General features: G+C 33.9%; 3 protein-coding genes and 1 long non-coding RNA gene across 5 annotated transcripts; 2 read left to right on the top strand and 2 right to left on the bottom strand.

The window, feature by feature from the left end:
- Nucleotides 1–158: 158 nt before the first annotated feature.
- PAP1 (phytochrome-associated protein 1) lies at nucleotides 159–2759 on the top strand. Of its 2 annotated transcripts, NM_112521.4 has the most exons (5): nucleotides 159–1046; nucleotides 1258–1538; nucleotides 1631–1763; nucleotides 1983–2050; nucleotides 2127–2759. In NM_112521.4, the coding sequence occupies exons 1-5, from the start codon at nucleotides 754–756 to the stop codon at nucleotides 2159–2161; spliced, it is 810 nt and encodes a 269-aa protein (NP_188271.1). In that variant the 5' UTR covers nucleotides 159–753; the 3' UTR covers nucleotides 2162–2759. The 2 variants fall into 2 exon arrangements, with proteins under 2 accessions (NP_188271.1, NP_001325855.1); NM_001338235.1 differs by lacking the exon at nucleotides 2127–2759 and having other exon boundaries at nucleotides 449–1046; nucleotides 1983–2126.
- Nucleotides 2760–5525: 2766 nt separating this feature from the next.
- Nucleotides 5526–5963, bottom strand: AT3G03325. Its single transcript, NR_140990.1, has one exon. It is a non-coding gene; the product is annotated as an other RNA (long non-coding RNA).
- Nucleotides 5964–9196: 3233 nt separating this feature from the next.
- On the top strand, nucleotides 9197–11114 carry IQD26 (IQ-domain 26). The gene is made up of 3 exons (NM_112520.4): nucleotides 9197–9835; nucleotides 10107–10289; nucleotides 10377–11114. The coding sequence occupies exons 1-3, from the start codon at nucleotides 9473–9475 to the stop codon at nucleotides 10998–11000; spliced, it is 1170 nt and encodes a 389-aa protein (NP_188270.1). The 5' UTR covers nucleotides 9197–9472; the 3' UTR covers nucleotides 11001–11114.
- Nucleotides 11115–11934: 820 nt separating this feature from the next.
- Nucleotides 11935–15252, bottom strand: MPPalpha (mitochondrial processing peptidase alpha subunit). The gene is made up of 13 exons (NM_112519.4): nucleotides 15018–15252; nucleotides 14495–14728; nucleotides 14116–14412; nucleotides 13862–14029; nucleotides 13583–13750; nucleotides 13416–13493; nucleotides 13276–13342; nucleotides 13057–13154; nucleotides 12898–12967; nucleotides 12738–12808; nucleotides 12603–12652; nucleotides 12397–12509; nucleotides 11935–12292 (listed from the first exon to the last, which is right to left on the bottom strand). The coding sequence occupies exons 1-13, from the start codon at nucleotides 15054–15056 to the stop codon at nucleotides 12246–12248; spliced, it is 1500 nt and encodes a 499-aa protein (NP_566548.1). The 5' UTR covers nucleotides 15057–15252; the 3' UTR covers nucleotides 11935–12245.
- Between the last annotated feature and the right edge of the window lie 122 nt (nucleotides 15253–15374).

Raw genomic sequence — 15374 nt, 5'->3', positions numbered from 1 at the left:
TTCCTTTATTGTTATCATATTTTAATTACTCTTATTAGTATTTTTTTAATGGTCAAGTTGTTTATTGGAATTACGCATTTAATTATTTTTCTAATTCGTATACTTGTGAGAAACAGAACAGCACGCTTTGCTTCTTTTACTAGACAAACCCTTAATTAGCGATATTTGAGGCAGAAAAAAAGACAAGGTTGCGTGTGTTTTACTCCACAAAAGAACTCCTAAAACCAAAAACGTTAAAACCCACTTCTTTTTTTTCACAGTATTCTCTTTTCATGTCAAGAACAATTACTGTTTTTCTTGGTATGCAATCTGTAAATTTATTGTAGTTTTCATTTCTACTTTTGGGGTTTAGGAGTAAAAGTGGAGTCACTCTACTTTGCTTTACCTTTTTCTGAGTTTTTTTTTGTTCATACAAATCCAAATTTCCTTTTCTTTGTATTCCTATTTTTTCTCTTCTCGTCCCTTTCAGAATCTTTAGAGAGAGAGAACAACAAATTGAGAAAGAAAAAAAGGTAAGGCTGTGTGAGAGAGAACCCACCAAAGCGTGCACGAGAGAGAGAAAAAAAAAGCTTTGATTTTGTATAAAATCCCACCACTGCTCTCTTACCATACCTTCATTACACATCTCTCTTTCTCTCTCTCGCTCTCAGTTTTGTGGGATTGTTTCTTTAAAAGGGGTTCTTAGGGTTTAGTGAAGCTATAGATTTCAATTTCATACATAGTTAACGTATAGAAGGAATCTTGGGTTGATCAATGGAAGGTTGTCCAAGAAACAGAGAAATCGGTCCAAAACTTCTTGATTTGATTCCACAAGGAAGGAAATGGTACCAAGAAGACAAGAACAACACAGATCAGGAGAAGAAACTTGAGCTAAGGCTTGGACCACCCGGTGGTGATGAAGAAGATCATTCAGCAATCAAGAAGAAGAACACAGAGATAAGAAACATCAAGAAGGAAACAGAAGACAAATCTTTCCACTGTTTTAATGGCAATCACTTCTCTCCTTCCAACAAAACCACTTCTGTTCCTCACATCTCACAGAAAAGGTATAATCTCCTTTTTTTTCCTTCACTGTTATTTTTTCTTACTGCTTTGACAGAGGATATTCTCTTGAACATTAGGGACCCATCTTCTGCAATCTGTGTTTTTTTTTTTACCTTCACATGTTAAAAGTTTCAACATTTACTCTGTTTTGCTCTGTTTTTGTCGTTTGGTATTGACATATGTCTCTTGTTTCTTTTGATATCTGGTTCAAAGAACTGCTCCTGGTCCAGTGGTGGGTTGGCCTCCGGTTCGTTCGTTCAGAAAGAATCTAGCGAGCACAAGCTCTTCAAAGCTAGGTAACGAATCCTCTCATGGAGGTCAAATCAACAAGAGTGATGATGGTGAAAAACAAGTTGAAACCAAGAAGGAAGGAATGTTTGTCAAGATCAACATGGATGGTGTTCCTATTGGTCGTAAAGTTGATCTCAATGCTTACAACAGCTACGAACAGCTCTCTTTTGTCGTTGACAAACTCTTCAGAGGTCTACTCGCAGGTTAAATCTTAATCTCAAATTCTGTTTTTTAGTTCTTTAGGAGTGTTACTTGTGTTTACTGAGTATGATTTGTGTATGTTGTTGGTTTATAGCTCAAAGAGATATCTCTGATGGTCAAGGAGAAGAGAAACCTATCATTGGATTATTAGATGGGAAAGGAGAATTTACTTTAACCTATGAAGACAATGAAGGGGACAAGATGCTTGTTGGGGATGTTCCATGGCAGTAAGAATCTTTTCCCCTTTTGTTCTCTGAATCTGATTCAGTGTTTTGCAGAATTAGATTCTTGATCATATAACAACAAAAGTTCTCAGCTTTTAATCAATAGTAGTAGTAATTCAAATTGATAATTCTTTACCTAAAGAATAGAATTTTGCTTGGAGATTTGTTTATACCTCTTTTTTTGCATACTAACTGATCTTTAATCTTTGTTTTTAAACACAGAATGTTTGTTTCATCTGTGAAGAGACTGCGTGTGATTAAAAGCTCTGAGATTTCATCTGCCTTGACATGTAAGCTTCTGTTCTTATATGTTTAGATGATTTATTAGAGCTATATGATTAAAAGGGTTCCTCTGTATATTTGCAGTTGGATGCAGTAAGCAAGAGAAGATGATGCACTGAAGAGTCTTTTTAGAAACTTTTATTTCAGACAGAGAGTCTCAAAGCTTTATAAATGTACATCTGGTTTTTGTTATATATAAGAGTTAATCATTGGTTTTTTACTTTTTTTTTGGTCCAGAGAAACATTTGATCTGATCTGATATTCCCATGTCTTCAAGACACTAGACGATGAGATTACATAAGCAATCTGTGTTTATAAGCATTTTAATTAATTAAGGAGATAATTAGAACATACTGTAATAATTATCTCATGCATGTCTGCAAAACTCTTTTTGAAAAAAGAAGATGAAATTTTTATTCTCTGTAAAAGCTCTTTTAACTTTTGTTCCTTCCAACTTTGGCTATACCTTTAATCATGTAAAAAGCTGAGAATGAAAGGCCATTATTGTTGTTTTTGTTGTTGTCTTTTTTTTTCTTCTTGTTTTTACTATTTAACCTGAGTATGCATGTATATAAGAAGATAAGATTGGAAGTTGAAAACTCAAAAAAGACTTTTCAGAATGAGATCAGTCCATGTCGTGATAATTTTGGTGGCTATATCATCTCTTTTGTTCTTCTAGGTGCAGAATTTAGCAGCTTTTTATCCTGACTTTTTAAATCATACATACACATTGTAACTTATTGGACAGTGTCTTGGTGGATCGACTAAAACATCACTATAGATATGTTTAATTTAGCACATTGTTTTCGTGATAAATATATTCATACCACAAGCATCACTTGGCCGACTTGTATTCATCTTAAAAATTTTATTCGAAGTTGTCCTTCTCATTACCAGATGAGTGTTGTGGTTAAACAATATAACCATTGAAATTGATGCAGCCAAATAGTTTGATAATAACATTTTTTGGTAGCTAAATAATGGTATATGTTTTAACTTTTAACCAAACCAAAAAAGAAACATTTTCGAAACATATGTAAAGCGATAGCCGCAACATAATGAGTTGGAAAATTCCGTTGTTTCATTTGTTGCAAAATGTCGCACCAGTGCCGGCTCTAGGGGAGTGCTAGAGGAGCAAAAGCACAGGGTCCTCAATTTTTTTTTCAATTTTCTTTAAGGTTTTAGGGTCCAAAAATTACAGAAATTAAAAACCAATATTAACTAAAGTCAGTTTTTATAAATCAGCAAAAGGTCTTCAAAAAGTTTGAACCGGCCCTGCGCACCACTTATTATATTTTCATTGTTTGGAACCTAAAGATATATTTACATACTAACTTTTACCTTATTAAGCATATGCAAAAAATAATATAGCGCAACAACATGAGCAATTGACAATTCGTGGTGTCTTCTTATAAAGCAGTAGTGAGTGTATGGGTTAGAATTTGTGGTTGGGGTCTGGGGGAAAATACTGAATGGGACATGAAAAATAAATACGATAGAAACATTGAATTTTTTTTCAGAATAGTCATTTTCGTTGAGACATGCCTAACTCATAGCAAATGTGAGACTTATAACTCGTTCTTTAGATAAAGGAACCCATCATTTAATATACATGATTGTGATGGTTATCTCCACCACTGCAACAAAGAATTGAACTTTGAATACCTGTTTTTTTTGCTGATAAACAAATAAAAAAACTTAAAAATGTCGACGTAAACCTTCTAGTTTAGTTTCATCAGTTATTAATTGTCCATTGTGTTATTAGTGAATATCAGCAAATACACTGCGTAACGTTTCGGGTATCTTTATTCGGACTGTGTGCCATTTTACTCTTAAATGGGCCTTACATCAAGAATTTGGGTCCATGCTGGGTCGGTCGACACACTCCAAACAGTCACACATATATTAAAGTTTATAACCAAATCTTTGAAAATTTTGATTTTAAATGAATTGAACATATATGCAACGAATAGTACTTGTCAATAATTATTTTAGTCAACATTTAAATGCTATAAGGTAAGAATTGAACCACTTGATAATTTGGTACCACCTTTAAAAAATAATATCTTATTATATATAACCCTACATACTAATGTATCTCCTATTTGTAACACCTAAGAGCGCTGTATAAAATGGAAAATATTTCTCCGACATACTCTTTAAACGTAGAGAACACTAACGACTTTATCTTGTAAAACAGTAGGAATATTTGGCCCACATTAAGAAAAACAGTGAAAGGTTTCTTCAATATATTCATCTCTTACACTAGAGTCATGTCTACCTTACGTACAACTTTGAATATATATAGTGATAATGAGGTTGGTTCTTGTAGTGGAGTTTTATGGTAAATAGTACAATTTTTTGTTGTGGACAGTGGAGTAAGGTGGATAGGTTTATAAATTTCGTCGGTGATCCTTACACATTTATAATCTTTTCCATGCGTGTTTTGAAATCTTGCTCAACTAAAATTTGTATGTACTAGTTTATATAAAATGAAATAGATGATTATGGGTTTTGACTAGAGACAAGATTCTCCAATATAAAGAATTCATCAAGTGGAGGCGCCCATAACTGTTGAATATGTATATATATTTTTTTTAATTTTTTTTTGGTAAAATATGTATATATTTTTGTTTCTAAAGAATAATGAATTTGAGGGTTGAATCCTTCTACATGTCTATCCCACTTAGCTCTCCTATATGATGATCCCTTAGAAAGTTTTTAAATCGTGTGTCAAACAAATTCACGCTCCAAAATAATTCAAGTTAAATTGTAGAGACAACTTGACAAAAACGCCGATTTCTTTGAATGATAAAACGATCAAAATTTTAAAACGTAGAATTTTAATAAAAATGGATAAATCTATATAATTGTATGAAGAGAGTGATATATTTTTGTTATATCTAAGGAAAATAAATAGATAATACAACAGGAAAAATCCAAAACAAAAGAACACAGATACGGAGATCAGTCTTTCAACAAAGTAAGTTTATACAGTAGGTCATGATCTAACTATTTGAAAGATCTTTTATTAAAATGTGTGAAACGTACCAGCAATAAGACAATGATGAGTGTTCTTCTCGACACTCACGAGCCAAAGGGAACAAATCAGATGAATTCAAAACAGATCTAATATAAAAGAAATTGAATACATACAAAATCAAATACTTCCCTAACCAGCCTAATGCGTACGTAGGTATAAACATCTGAATTAAACTGAAAATATCATAAGGAGAAGATAGAACGAAAGAAAGAATTTAGCATTTTTTAGTTGTGATGGGCCTATCGTATTACTTGTGTGCTCATAATGTAAATGTATAATCATTGAGTTATATGAATAAATGTTTCTATGAGTAAAGTGTCCCTAAGCTATCGAGTGCTTCTAGAAACATCCCTTTGACATATAAACGCTTAATGACTTGTTCGTTTCATCGGTTAAACTTTTATTCATATGTTTCTATATGCTCCTTTCATTTTAAGTAGATATGGTTTGTGAAGGGTTGTATCGTAAATTTAAGCGAACAACAGAGAAATCTTTGAAAAAGAGACAAAACTTATGTCTTCTTATTGGTGTATCTACTTCTTGAGAACGAAGCAAGAGACAAAGTGAGTCTATTAGTTTTGGTAAGGAAGAGGAAAAGCCATAAGAAGCAGAGGTTCTTCAGAGATGGCCTGACGAAGATAACTTTAAAGAGTGCCAATTTCATAGAAGGGGTCTTATGGCACACAGGGTGAAGTCAGGCAAAAAGAAAAAAGGAAATAAAAGAAAGGCAAGGTAAATTTTTACAAATATATAAATAAGTTTTCAGTTAATTTAACACTGATTAGGATTACGATTTGAATAAGTTCTTCTTGTAATTCATGTAATAGCATATACAGTATATGGAAAGCTTGAAGCTCACTTCGATTATGTTCTTAAATGTTTAAATTCTTTCTCTCTCTCTCTCTATATATATATATATATATGAATTTGTAATATTCATAATGATCATTGAATTAATCTCAAATTTTTATGCAGTTTTAGACAAGGTCTTTTACCCATTTTATAAAGTTACGTTGTTTTATCACGTCTGTTGAATTGATGAATCGAGCTATCATGTTCATGATCATGTTCGGTGTCGAATGTGTGTTTTCATTTGAAGCTATCGAAAAGAAAAAAAAACAGACATCATAATTAAACTTCTTATAGTATAGACAAATATGTGTGAGACATGATCAAATGAATTGAGTTTGATATTTTGTTTTTGGTAAATGAGTTGGATATAAACCAGCTAGAAACTTACTTAAACACTTATTTACAGTGATTAAAACATTTAAAAGAGACCTGAACATACTCCATGCAAAATTACAAACAGTAGTAGGAAATCAAGAATCTTCACGTATATATGATTAACTAATGGTAAACGCAGTAAGATAATTTGCCTAATGTAATCAAATTTTAAAGTCTTTGCAACGTAAGTCCGTGCGTCCCATTGAACAAACTCATCTCCCATTTTGAAATTGTTGGGCCGTGGCGGGACAACTCAATATTGGTTTAAACGTGTAGAATGGTTTTAAAATATGTATAGGTTTGTCAAATTAAATGATGAGCTAGAAATTGCGTTAGATGACAACAAATCTTCCAAATATATCTTAATTAGTCTGTTCGTTCCATAAGTCATATGGCTTGTTTGATCTTTATGTTGCATCCCGGCTGAATGATTTTATAAAATTACGTCGATATTTCTATATAGTATAGATGCTGTAAGATACATTTCTATTTCTCTCTGAAGAAATCTTTAGCATTACCACTGCTTATCTTTATTCGTTGATCACTATCAAATGAAATGTGAATAATTCGTCATCCTCTCTTTGAAACAAAGAGCGTTTATAATGCTTGAAACAAAATTTTGTCTTCTCAATTTTAAACCTTACAATGATAGTACCTTTCAAAGTGGGTTGAAACATGTTGTAGACATTTTTATTTATGTGGCTTAAAGACCATGCAGACAATTGTTTGAAAAAGAACACAAGAACATACATTTGCAGATTTAAATCTATGGGAACTAACTCCAACGCAAACCAAAATAAAATCAAACCAAACCGATCTATAACTTCGGTTAGATGTGAGCTTCATTTGTACTAAAACAAAATCAACCATACTGACCCAAACCCAATAAAATAAAATAAAACTAAATGTCCATTCCTAATTTTATATTCAGCGATTGGATCTGTCATCTGTACGAGAACAACTCATTGTCCCCAAAATAAGATCCCAAAAGCTTTTTGTTCGCATGCCAAATGCATTTTAAATTTTCAATAATTATAATAAATTTTGGGTTAAGAGATTTATCATCCAAAGACTCTTGCTAACCAAAAAAGGATTATCATCACTAATTTACGTCTCATCGTTAGTATCATCTACTCTGTTAGAACCAAAAATATAGTCTTGTCACAAATCTAGGTATTCCATAGTAGAATTTTCCTGACAATGTAAAAGGTAAAATACATTTTGCTTGCTGCGGTAAATATTTTTGTTTGTCACGATGATCGAAGTTATTGGTCAATTTTTACCGGATGTATGTATATATATTTTGCAACCGTGAAATTTCCATAACGACTATAGAATCTAAAATTAGTATGACTTCCCAAAACCATATAAATCACACCCAAAAAAGTACAAAGAAAAACGTTAAAAGGTACATTGTTTCACAAAGTTAACTTCATTTCTCGAGGTAGACAAAACCCAATGCTACTACCTTCTTTGATTGGTAACAGAAACTCATCATTAAGACATAAAGTTTCAACTTTTTGTTATAGTTTCCAGTTTCACATTTGTTCCTCACCAAGCCACACTCCGACATGAGCATAAACCTTAGCTATAATGATGGGAACAACTTAGTCAACGTTTCGTCAACCACGACCGTAAAAATATATAGTTTGGTTTTGCATTTATATGATATATCAATCCATTTGAAACCAGACTATATTTTAGAAACAGCTAATAAGTCAAGATAATCAATGTCATTAGCGTAATGCACGCTTCATACTAAATAAAAACGGATTAATTTGTGATTGTTTCAAAATTCATTAGATCTTCTTACCTTAAGAAAAAATTTCTATTTTGGTTAGCATTTAAATTTATACTATATATTTTAAAATAAATGGGATTATGGGTTGAGGAAGGGAAATGGGATAATTAAATTTATTAATAACGGGAATTACGAGAAGGGTATCTCTAAAACCGAGTAAGAACACAATGCTCCATAAAGACATATTTTTAATTACTCAATAACAAATTGCTAAAGGCAGAGAGACACACCACTTTTGAATCTTTGAAGGTGCGTTTATTTTTAGGTTTAATTTGTAGAAAATAGTTAATATATTCGTCTTCATTGTTTGTCTGCAGATCCGTGTTCTTTTCTGCTTGATTTTCTATTTTTTTTTTCTCTTTTGGCATATTTTTAAATTATACAAGTATTATGTTATCGAAAGAAATAAGAAATTCGATTAATAGAAAAATTAGAGCGCTCCATCTTTTGTCTCTCCATGACATCATTTTGTCTTGTAATTCAGTTCTTCACGAGGTTGTGTCAGATCTTTTTTGGTTTAATATTTTTCTTATTTCTTTCTTCCTATCCTTTTCAAAACAATAATTATTCACAGCCCTAAAATCTAGACTCTGTGTAAAAATATTCTGTAAATCCGTATCATTTTTCGTTTAATAATTCGTTTTCAAATTTTTCTGAGTAATGATTCCTACTTTTCGTGTTCAAAAAGTATGATTACAACTGTTGTCAGTTCATTGAAATTAAATTCAAGGTATTTTCAAATGAAGTAACTGTTTGTCTTACAATGACAAAACTAGAAATATAAACTATTCTTCTTTTTGTTCAAAAGTTAATATTTCTTGAGCAACATATAAAATTTTATTTGCTGAAAATAGTAAGATATCTTAAATCTGACGCTTAAGTTTTTTAATATTGTTCATTAGTTTTTGAATTATAAAATACGTTACCTTATACTTGAAGCTATATCGTATAATCAAAAGTTTTTAGCCCCTCTTTACCTAACGGTGCATTTAAAACAAAAATACTCCATAACAAATGTACATAACTAGTTTTTATAATCAACCTATTTGTCCTTTGCTCAAGTTTAAATTCAAATAATACTTTATATATAAATGGTGATACTTATATTTATTTTTGAAGAACCTATCCATCACATTCTCTCTCTCTTTTCTTGAACTTCTTATCTCTCTTTTTTTTTACAGTTCTCCTTTCTCAAAACATCACATTGTGTCTTCAGTTTCAGTGCCGTAAATTTTGTTTTCCTCTTCATTTTCTGCATACGAAAAGTTCTTTTGGGTATTTGTGATTTGTCATCTCCGAAACGTTTCTCTCTTTAAAACTTTTTTTGACCGTTCTTTATAATTTGAATTGAAAGAGAAGATGGGAAGAGCTGCGAGATGGTTCAAGGGTATTTTTGGTATGAAGAAGAGCAAAGAGAAAGAGAACTGTGTTTCCGGCGACGTTGGAGGTGAAGCCGGTGGTTCTAACATTCACCGGAAAGTTCTCCAAGCTGACTCCGTCTGGCTCAGAACTTACCTTGCGGAAACAGACAAAGAACAGAACAAACACGCGATTGCGGTTGCTGCTGCTACAGCCGCGGCTGCTGACGCAGCGGTTGCAGCGGCTCAAGCTGCTGTGGCGGTGGTCAGGTTAACAAGTAACGGAAGAAGCGGAGGATATTCCGGGAACGCAATGGAGCGGTGGGCCGCAGTGAAAATTCAATCAGTCTTCAAGGGCTATTTGGTAAATTTCTTAAAAACCTCCAAAACACTTTTTTTTTTTTTTGGTGTGTAATCGATTTCGACGCAAAAAGATTGAATTTTGCCATGTGGGTATCGTTTAGATTCGACAAAACTAAAAGAAAGTATGTCTGTACTTTACTTGCTCCTTACACATCTTCGTTAATGAAACAGTACAACACATCTTTGCTAATTTCAAGAAAGTTAGATTCTTTTCTGATTAAACACTAAAATGTGGTTATTTGGTCTAAGTATTTTTTTTTTTTTTGTTATAGGCGAGAAAAGCGTTACGAGCTTTGAAAGGTTTAGTGAAGCTACAAGCTTTGGTAAGAGGATACTTAGTCCGCAAACGCGCCGCCGAAACGCTGCATAGCATGCAAGCTCTCATTAGAGCTCAAACCAGCGTCCGATCGCAACGCATCAACCGCAACAACATGTTTCATCCTCGACACTCACTTGTAATAACCATTCTTTTTCTTTTGTCTTATTTCTAACATAATCTCTATAGTCAAAACTTATGTTTTGATGGATTGATTTGATTATAGGAGAGGTTGGATGATTCAAGAAGTGAAATCCATAGCAAGAGAATATCAATCTCTGTAGAGAAACAGAGTAATCACAACAACAATGCGTACGATGAGACCAGTCCCAAGATTGTGGAGATTGATACTTACAAGACGAAATCAAGATCAAAGAGAATGAATGTGGCTGTATCCGAATGTGGAGATGATTTCATCTATCAAGCCAAAGATTTCGAATGGAGTTTTCCGGGAGAGAAATGCAAGTTTCCTACGGCTCAAAACACGCCGAGATTCTCTTCATCAATGGCTAATAATAACTATTACTACACGCCCCCATCGCCGGCGAAAAGTGTTTGCAGAGACGCTTGTTTTAGGCCAAGTTATCCTGGTTTGATGACACCTAGCTATATGGCTAATACGCAGTCGTTTAAAGCCAAGGTACGTTCGCATAGTGCACCGAGACAACGTCCTGATAGAAAAAGATTGTCACTTGATGAGATTATGGCGGCTAGAAGTAGCGTTAGTGGTGTGAGGATGGTGCAACCACAACCACAACCGCAAACGCAAACGCAGCAACAGAAACGCTCTCCTTGTTCGTATGATCATCAGTTTCGTCAGAACGAGACTGATTTTAGATTCTATAATTAGTAAAAAACGTTATTTTCGTCCTTAAAGAAAATATCGTCATAGCCTTTGACTTTTCATTTATGACTTTCCTTTTTTTTTTTTTTTTGTAAATTATTGCTTTGCTTTGGAAAAAATGTGAAATTTGCTTCTTTTCCTCTTCATGTGGAATGCTTTTTGTCGATTACGCATAAGAGAAGTAAGAAACTTATCCATATTTCAAAATTATAATGTTCTTCAATAGTAAGAGATTACTTGAATTTAGATATTGGTTATGAAGAATTTGAAATTCAAAGATGCGAGTAATCGAGGGAAGATATTATTAATAAGTAACTATGATGACGAAATGAGGTTGAAATTTGCAATAAATTTGGAATCCATGTAGCGTCAGACAAGTACGACATGACGTTATCATTATCGTGATTTTTCAAAATCTTTTTGTAATGTTTCTATATCTAATCATTTTTAAAAACCACCAGGGAATATGATTGGTTCATGCCGATACGTGTTTACGTCATCATATTCGTTCTTCTGAAAGTAGAAATAATTAAAATACACATCAACTGCTTTTGATAAGCTCTAATTTACCTCGTAATCCGCCAAAAAGATTCCCTAATAGCCTTTTTAATTAAGGTTTTCTGTGATTAAACACCTTCATCATAGGCTGTCAAAAAAAAAATAACACCTTCATTTTAGACTTTAGGAGTGTGTATGTAAATTATGCTTTCACATTTCGAAATAACTATGGTAAATTGATCTAATTCTAGTAGTAATTTATTGTGGATCTATCTTATATCTGGTTGAGAGTTTAAGATACTTTTAAGGCAATTATTTGTCTGATGGAGTCGTTTCTATTATTTAGATCCATTTATTCAATAATCCTTTTATTAACAAAATATTAAAGCATTTAAGAGTTCATAAAATTAATAATTTGGAAAATATTTTATGTAGTAGTAGACTTCTATCTATCTTTAATGCCTATGTTTGCCAGCATTCTTTAACAAGAAAGAAATTTAAAAATTGAAGCTGAAAAAAGTTGGTAAACGTATCAATCATTATTCACTAACCGAAGAGAAGAAATACGCAACAACGAAATTGGAGACATGGGCGTAATTTGTCACCATTTTCATGGACTTATCTTAGGTCAGAAACTTGAGAGATAGATGAAACAAAAAATTTGGTTGGATCTCCAAAAAAAAGGCTATCTTTATTCTACAGGTCCCAACTCTATCTTATGATGTAAAAAGATCTTTTTTACTTCTTCACTCTTCAGCGAAATCTTTTGCTTACGGAGTCATAGCTTGGAACATTCAACACTGTCCCAAAATCAACACAAGATTTTAGAATAAGTAAAATGGATTTAAGTTTGCAATGCCGTTTTATAAAAGATGTAAAACTGTGATGATGGTTTTGTCATTACCGTCTCCGAAAGTTGCCATTGTCAAAGGCTTTGTGATAACCTTGCTAGTGAAATCTGCAATGTCCTTTAAGGTAAGTTGGTCTACTGTCTTCAAGAATTGGTCTACTGGTTTCCTGCAGATATGTTGGGAAAACAAAAAAAAAAACAGTTAGAGAAAAGTCTGGTTATAATCAGTTTAGAAGTGGAATGTTACAAAGTGTATGTACCTCTCTCCGTAAGTAAGAATCTGTCTACCAATGTCTTCTGCTGCAATCATCTGCAAATCACACAAACAGTTAAATTCCATTATAAAGTCACCCTCATGGCTTAAGAAAAAGAGGTGGAACTTTTAAGTGACCTACCCGAGATTCCAGATTCATCAGAATCGCAGATTTTGTTGCTGCTTTGGCGCGATCAAGATGTTTCTGATTAACTGCCAAAGCATGTACACCAGAGTAAATAATATGTCTGTATGAGTTGATAAATGGTTCTAAAAAAGAATGGATGAAATATATAGAAAACCTTTTCCATCAGCAACAGCGTTCATTTCACTAGCTACTAATTCAATTCCCTGTGAAGCAAATTCAGGACTCTGCAACGCCAAAAGAATGTAAGCAAACCCACATTGCAAAGTGCTAAAAACCGTTAATAAGCAACAACTAGAAATCGGTGCAAACTCACCGTGCAACCATAGATTCCAAACAATCCGGTATTGTTAAAGACGCTAGTGAATGCAGTGCATGATTGAAACTGCTGATGTTGGTTCAAAAGGCGAAGATCTGCATCCAGACAATAAAGAAACCAATCTCATCATCATCATGACCAACAAATAACTAACTTACATTAAAACATGAGTGTTGAAAAACCGCAAGTAGAAAGAGAACACATTCAGAGACTTACAGAGCCAAGAGTGCATTCCTTTTCCAGGGCCTCCCGCAGAAAATGAGCCACCTCCTCCCATAAGCATCTGATAAGAATTGGATTTTACACAATTAAGTCTTTGCGTTTGAAAGATCAAGTAATGTATTTGAGTCAGGCACCTGAAGAACAGTTGCAATGATAGCTTCCTTCTCGTTATTCCATCCTGGCACTTCAAAAGCAAGCGCAAAATGTGTAGCCTGAGAATGGTGAAACAAAAAAAGAAAGATATTAGGAATAATAAACCTTCTTTTACTCAAAGAAGCCCATTGAAACGTCATATTTGTACCTCTCCACCCGTATGTTGACGGAAATCTCCACCGACATATTGAGACTTTGGCTCCGCAGGTCGGGGTACATTAGGGAGGTCAGATAGTAATGGCTCAACCACTTTTAGAAGTTCTTCATGATCAACTCCACTAGCTGCTAGGACCATTCGTGAAGCAGTGTAATTCTCCTGAAATTTCAGAACAAAATGAGAAAAAAGACACATCTACGAAATAACAAACCAAAAGCCAGTGATACTAGTTCCAGCGAATGCAATAATCTCTTGTGTTAACGGTCTTACAAAAACAAAATTCTCCAAGACCTCCCCAGTCAATCCAGTAATTGCAGATTCAGGTGCATACAATGGATTTGCCAATGCGCCAGAGTAACCAGCAGAATGAACTGCCTCCAAAAGAAAACCCATTGGATTCGTTGCGAATTCTCCTATCTCTACTTTCACCTTTCGGAGCTGCCAGGAGAAAAATGATGAAAACAGTGTAAAAAAATTGCTTAGCTTTAATGTTTGTGAGATACATGCAACATGACATGAAGTACCTCTTCATTCACTTCCCAATCCAAAAAAGCAGGGTTCCTCACACTATCAATAAGCACTTCAACCATTTCGGGAACATAGGTTTTGAGAGCATCAATTGTGTAACCCATCTGCTCTCGGGATGCAGAAGCTGAAGTATTACCTCCAATAGCCTCTATTTCCCTTACAAGGCGAAAATGGCTTCTGTTCAATGTACTCTTGAATGCCATCCTTTCAAGCAAGTGCGTCGCTCCACGGAATTGAGGAGTCTCATAAATAGAACCACAGTCAACGTATAAACCAATGGAAGCTGCTGGATTCTGAACAAAATTTCACTCAAAATCACTTTCCAGTAGTTTTTAACAGGAAGTTGATGTTGGGATTACTAAAAGAAGCTCTCACCGGAGACATCTCAGTGGCTATAGTCAGACCATTTGGAAGAGTAGTGGTCTTAAGTTTGCTAGGCTCAACATGGTCAGAGAGTGGTGGTGGAAGAGAGACACCAGCCAAGGGAATGTTCATAGAAGGAAGTGAACTAGAGTAGCCTCCACTTAGCCAGCTGGAGGAAGAAGAGCTCGTTGCAACAGCACTAGAACTTGCATAACGAGAAGCTCGAAAATTGTGGTTTAGAATGCCCTATAAACACACACACACACACACACATCCTAAGCATCATTAATCTCTTGATTCAATTAACATTGTAAAAATAAGAACTTTCGAAACAGAGACATTTCATAAACCTGCAAAAAGCATGAATAATGGCACCAGCTACTATAAAGCGATAAAATTGAATCAAGATCTATAAGAATCTAAGAGACCCTTTAATCCAAATCCAAAAACAATGAATCATACAAATTGTTCAATACTAAGCATTCTCCTAAAAAAACCAGAATCTCAATGGAAACAAGTGAAGTAGGACATTGACCTTAAGGGCCTTGGCTCGAGAAGCTGCCGTACGGTACATGATGATGACTGCGAAACCCTAGCTTGGTCAGATGAGTACCGGTGAATGTGGCTGACGACGGGAGAGAGATAGAGGCCGAGTCAGAGCTGAAAAGAAACGAGAGAAGGGAACGATTTTTTTTCCTAATTAAGGTTATTGGATCGGGCAATTGCTTCTAATTACATTGATAGGCCCATATGATATAATAGTCTTGGCCCAAATTATAACATATAGAAAAGATGAATTTAAAGCCCATGTATTGTAGTGGTGTGATCCTATTATATTTTCTCTCAATTATATTTTTTTTCTTTTCTTTTTCACGTACCATTGTGTAAAAAT

The sequence above is a fragment of the Arabidopsis thaliana genome, chromosome 3 (genome assembly GCF_000001735.4).
Source record: "Arabidopsis thaliana chromosome 3, partial sequence".
NCBI classification, from domain to species: domain Eukaryota; kingdom Viridiplantae; phylum Streptophyta; class Magnoliopsida; order Brassicales; family Brassicaceae; genus Arabidopsis; species Arabidopsis thaliana.
This window is presented reverse-complemented; position numbering and strand designations above follow the sequence as displayed.

What these genes read in the sequence shown, in the direction of transcription:
- PAP1 (NM_112521.4), top strand. Translation starts at nt 754, where the DNA reads ATGGAAGGTTGTCCAAGAAACAGAGAAATCGGTCCAAAACTTCTTGAT. An exon ending in CTTCAGAGGTCTACTCGCAG is followed by an intron (nt 1,539 to 1,630) that starts GTTAAATCTTAA and finishes GTTGGTTTATAG; the next exon opens with CTCAAAGAGATATCTCTGAT. An exon ending in GATTTCATCTGCCTTGACAT is followed by an intron (nt 2,051 to 2,126) that starts GTAAGCTTCTGT and finishes GTATATTTGCAG; the next exon opens with TTGGATGCAGTAAGCAAGAG.
- IQD26 (NM_112520.4), top strand. Translation starts at nt 9,473, where the DNA reads ATGGGAAGAGCTGCGAGATGGTTCAAGGGTATTTTTGGTATGAAGAAG. An exon ending in CAGTCTTCAAGGGCTATTTG is followed by an intron (nt 9,836 to 10,106) that starts GTAAATTTCTTA and finishes TTTTTGTTATAG; the next exon opens with GCGAGAAAAGCGTTACGAGC. An exon ending in TTCATCCTCGACACTCACTT is followed by an intron (nt 10,290 to 10,376) that starts GTAATAACCATT and finishes ATTTGATTATAG; the next exon opens with GAGAGGTTGGATGATTCAAG.
- MPPalpha (NM_112519.4), bottom strand. Translation starts at nt 15,056, where the DNA reads ATGTACCGTACGGCAGCTTCTCGAGCCAAGGCCCTTAAG. An exon ending in TAGCCACTGAGATGTCTCCG is followed by an intron (nt 14,413 to 14,494) that starts GTGAGAGCTTCT and finishes AATTTTGTTCAG; the next exon opens with AATCCAGCAGCTTCCATTGG. An exon ending in AGGAATGCACTCTTGGCTCT is followed by an intron (nt 13,155 to 13,275) that starts GTAAGTCTCTGA and finishes GTCTGGATGCAG; the next exon opens with ATCTTCGCCTTTTGAACCAA.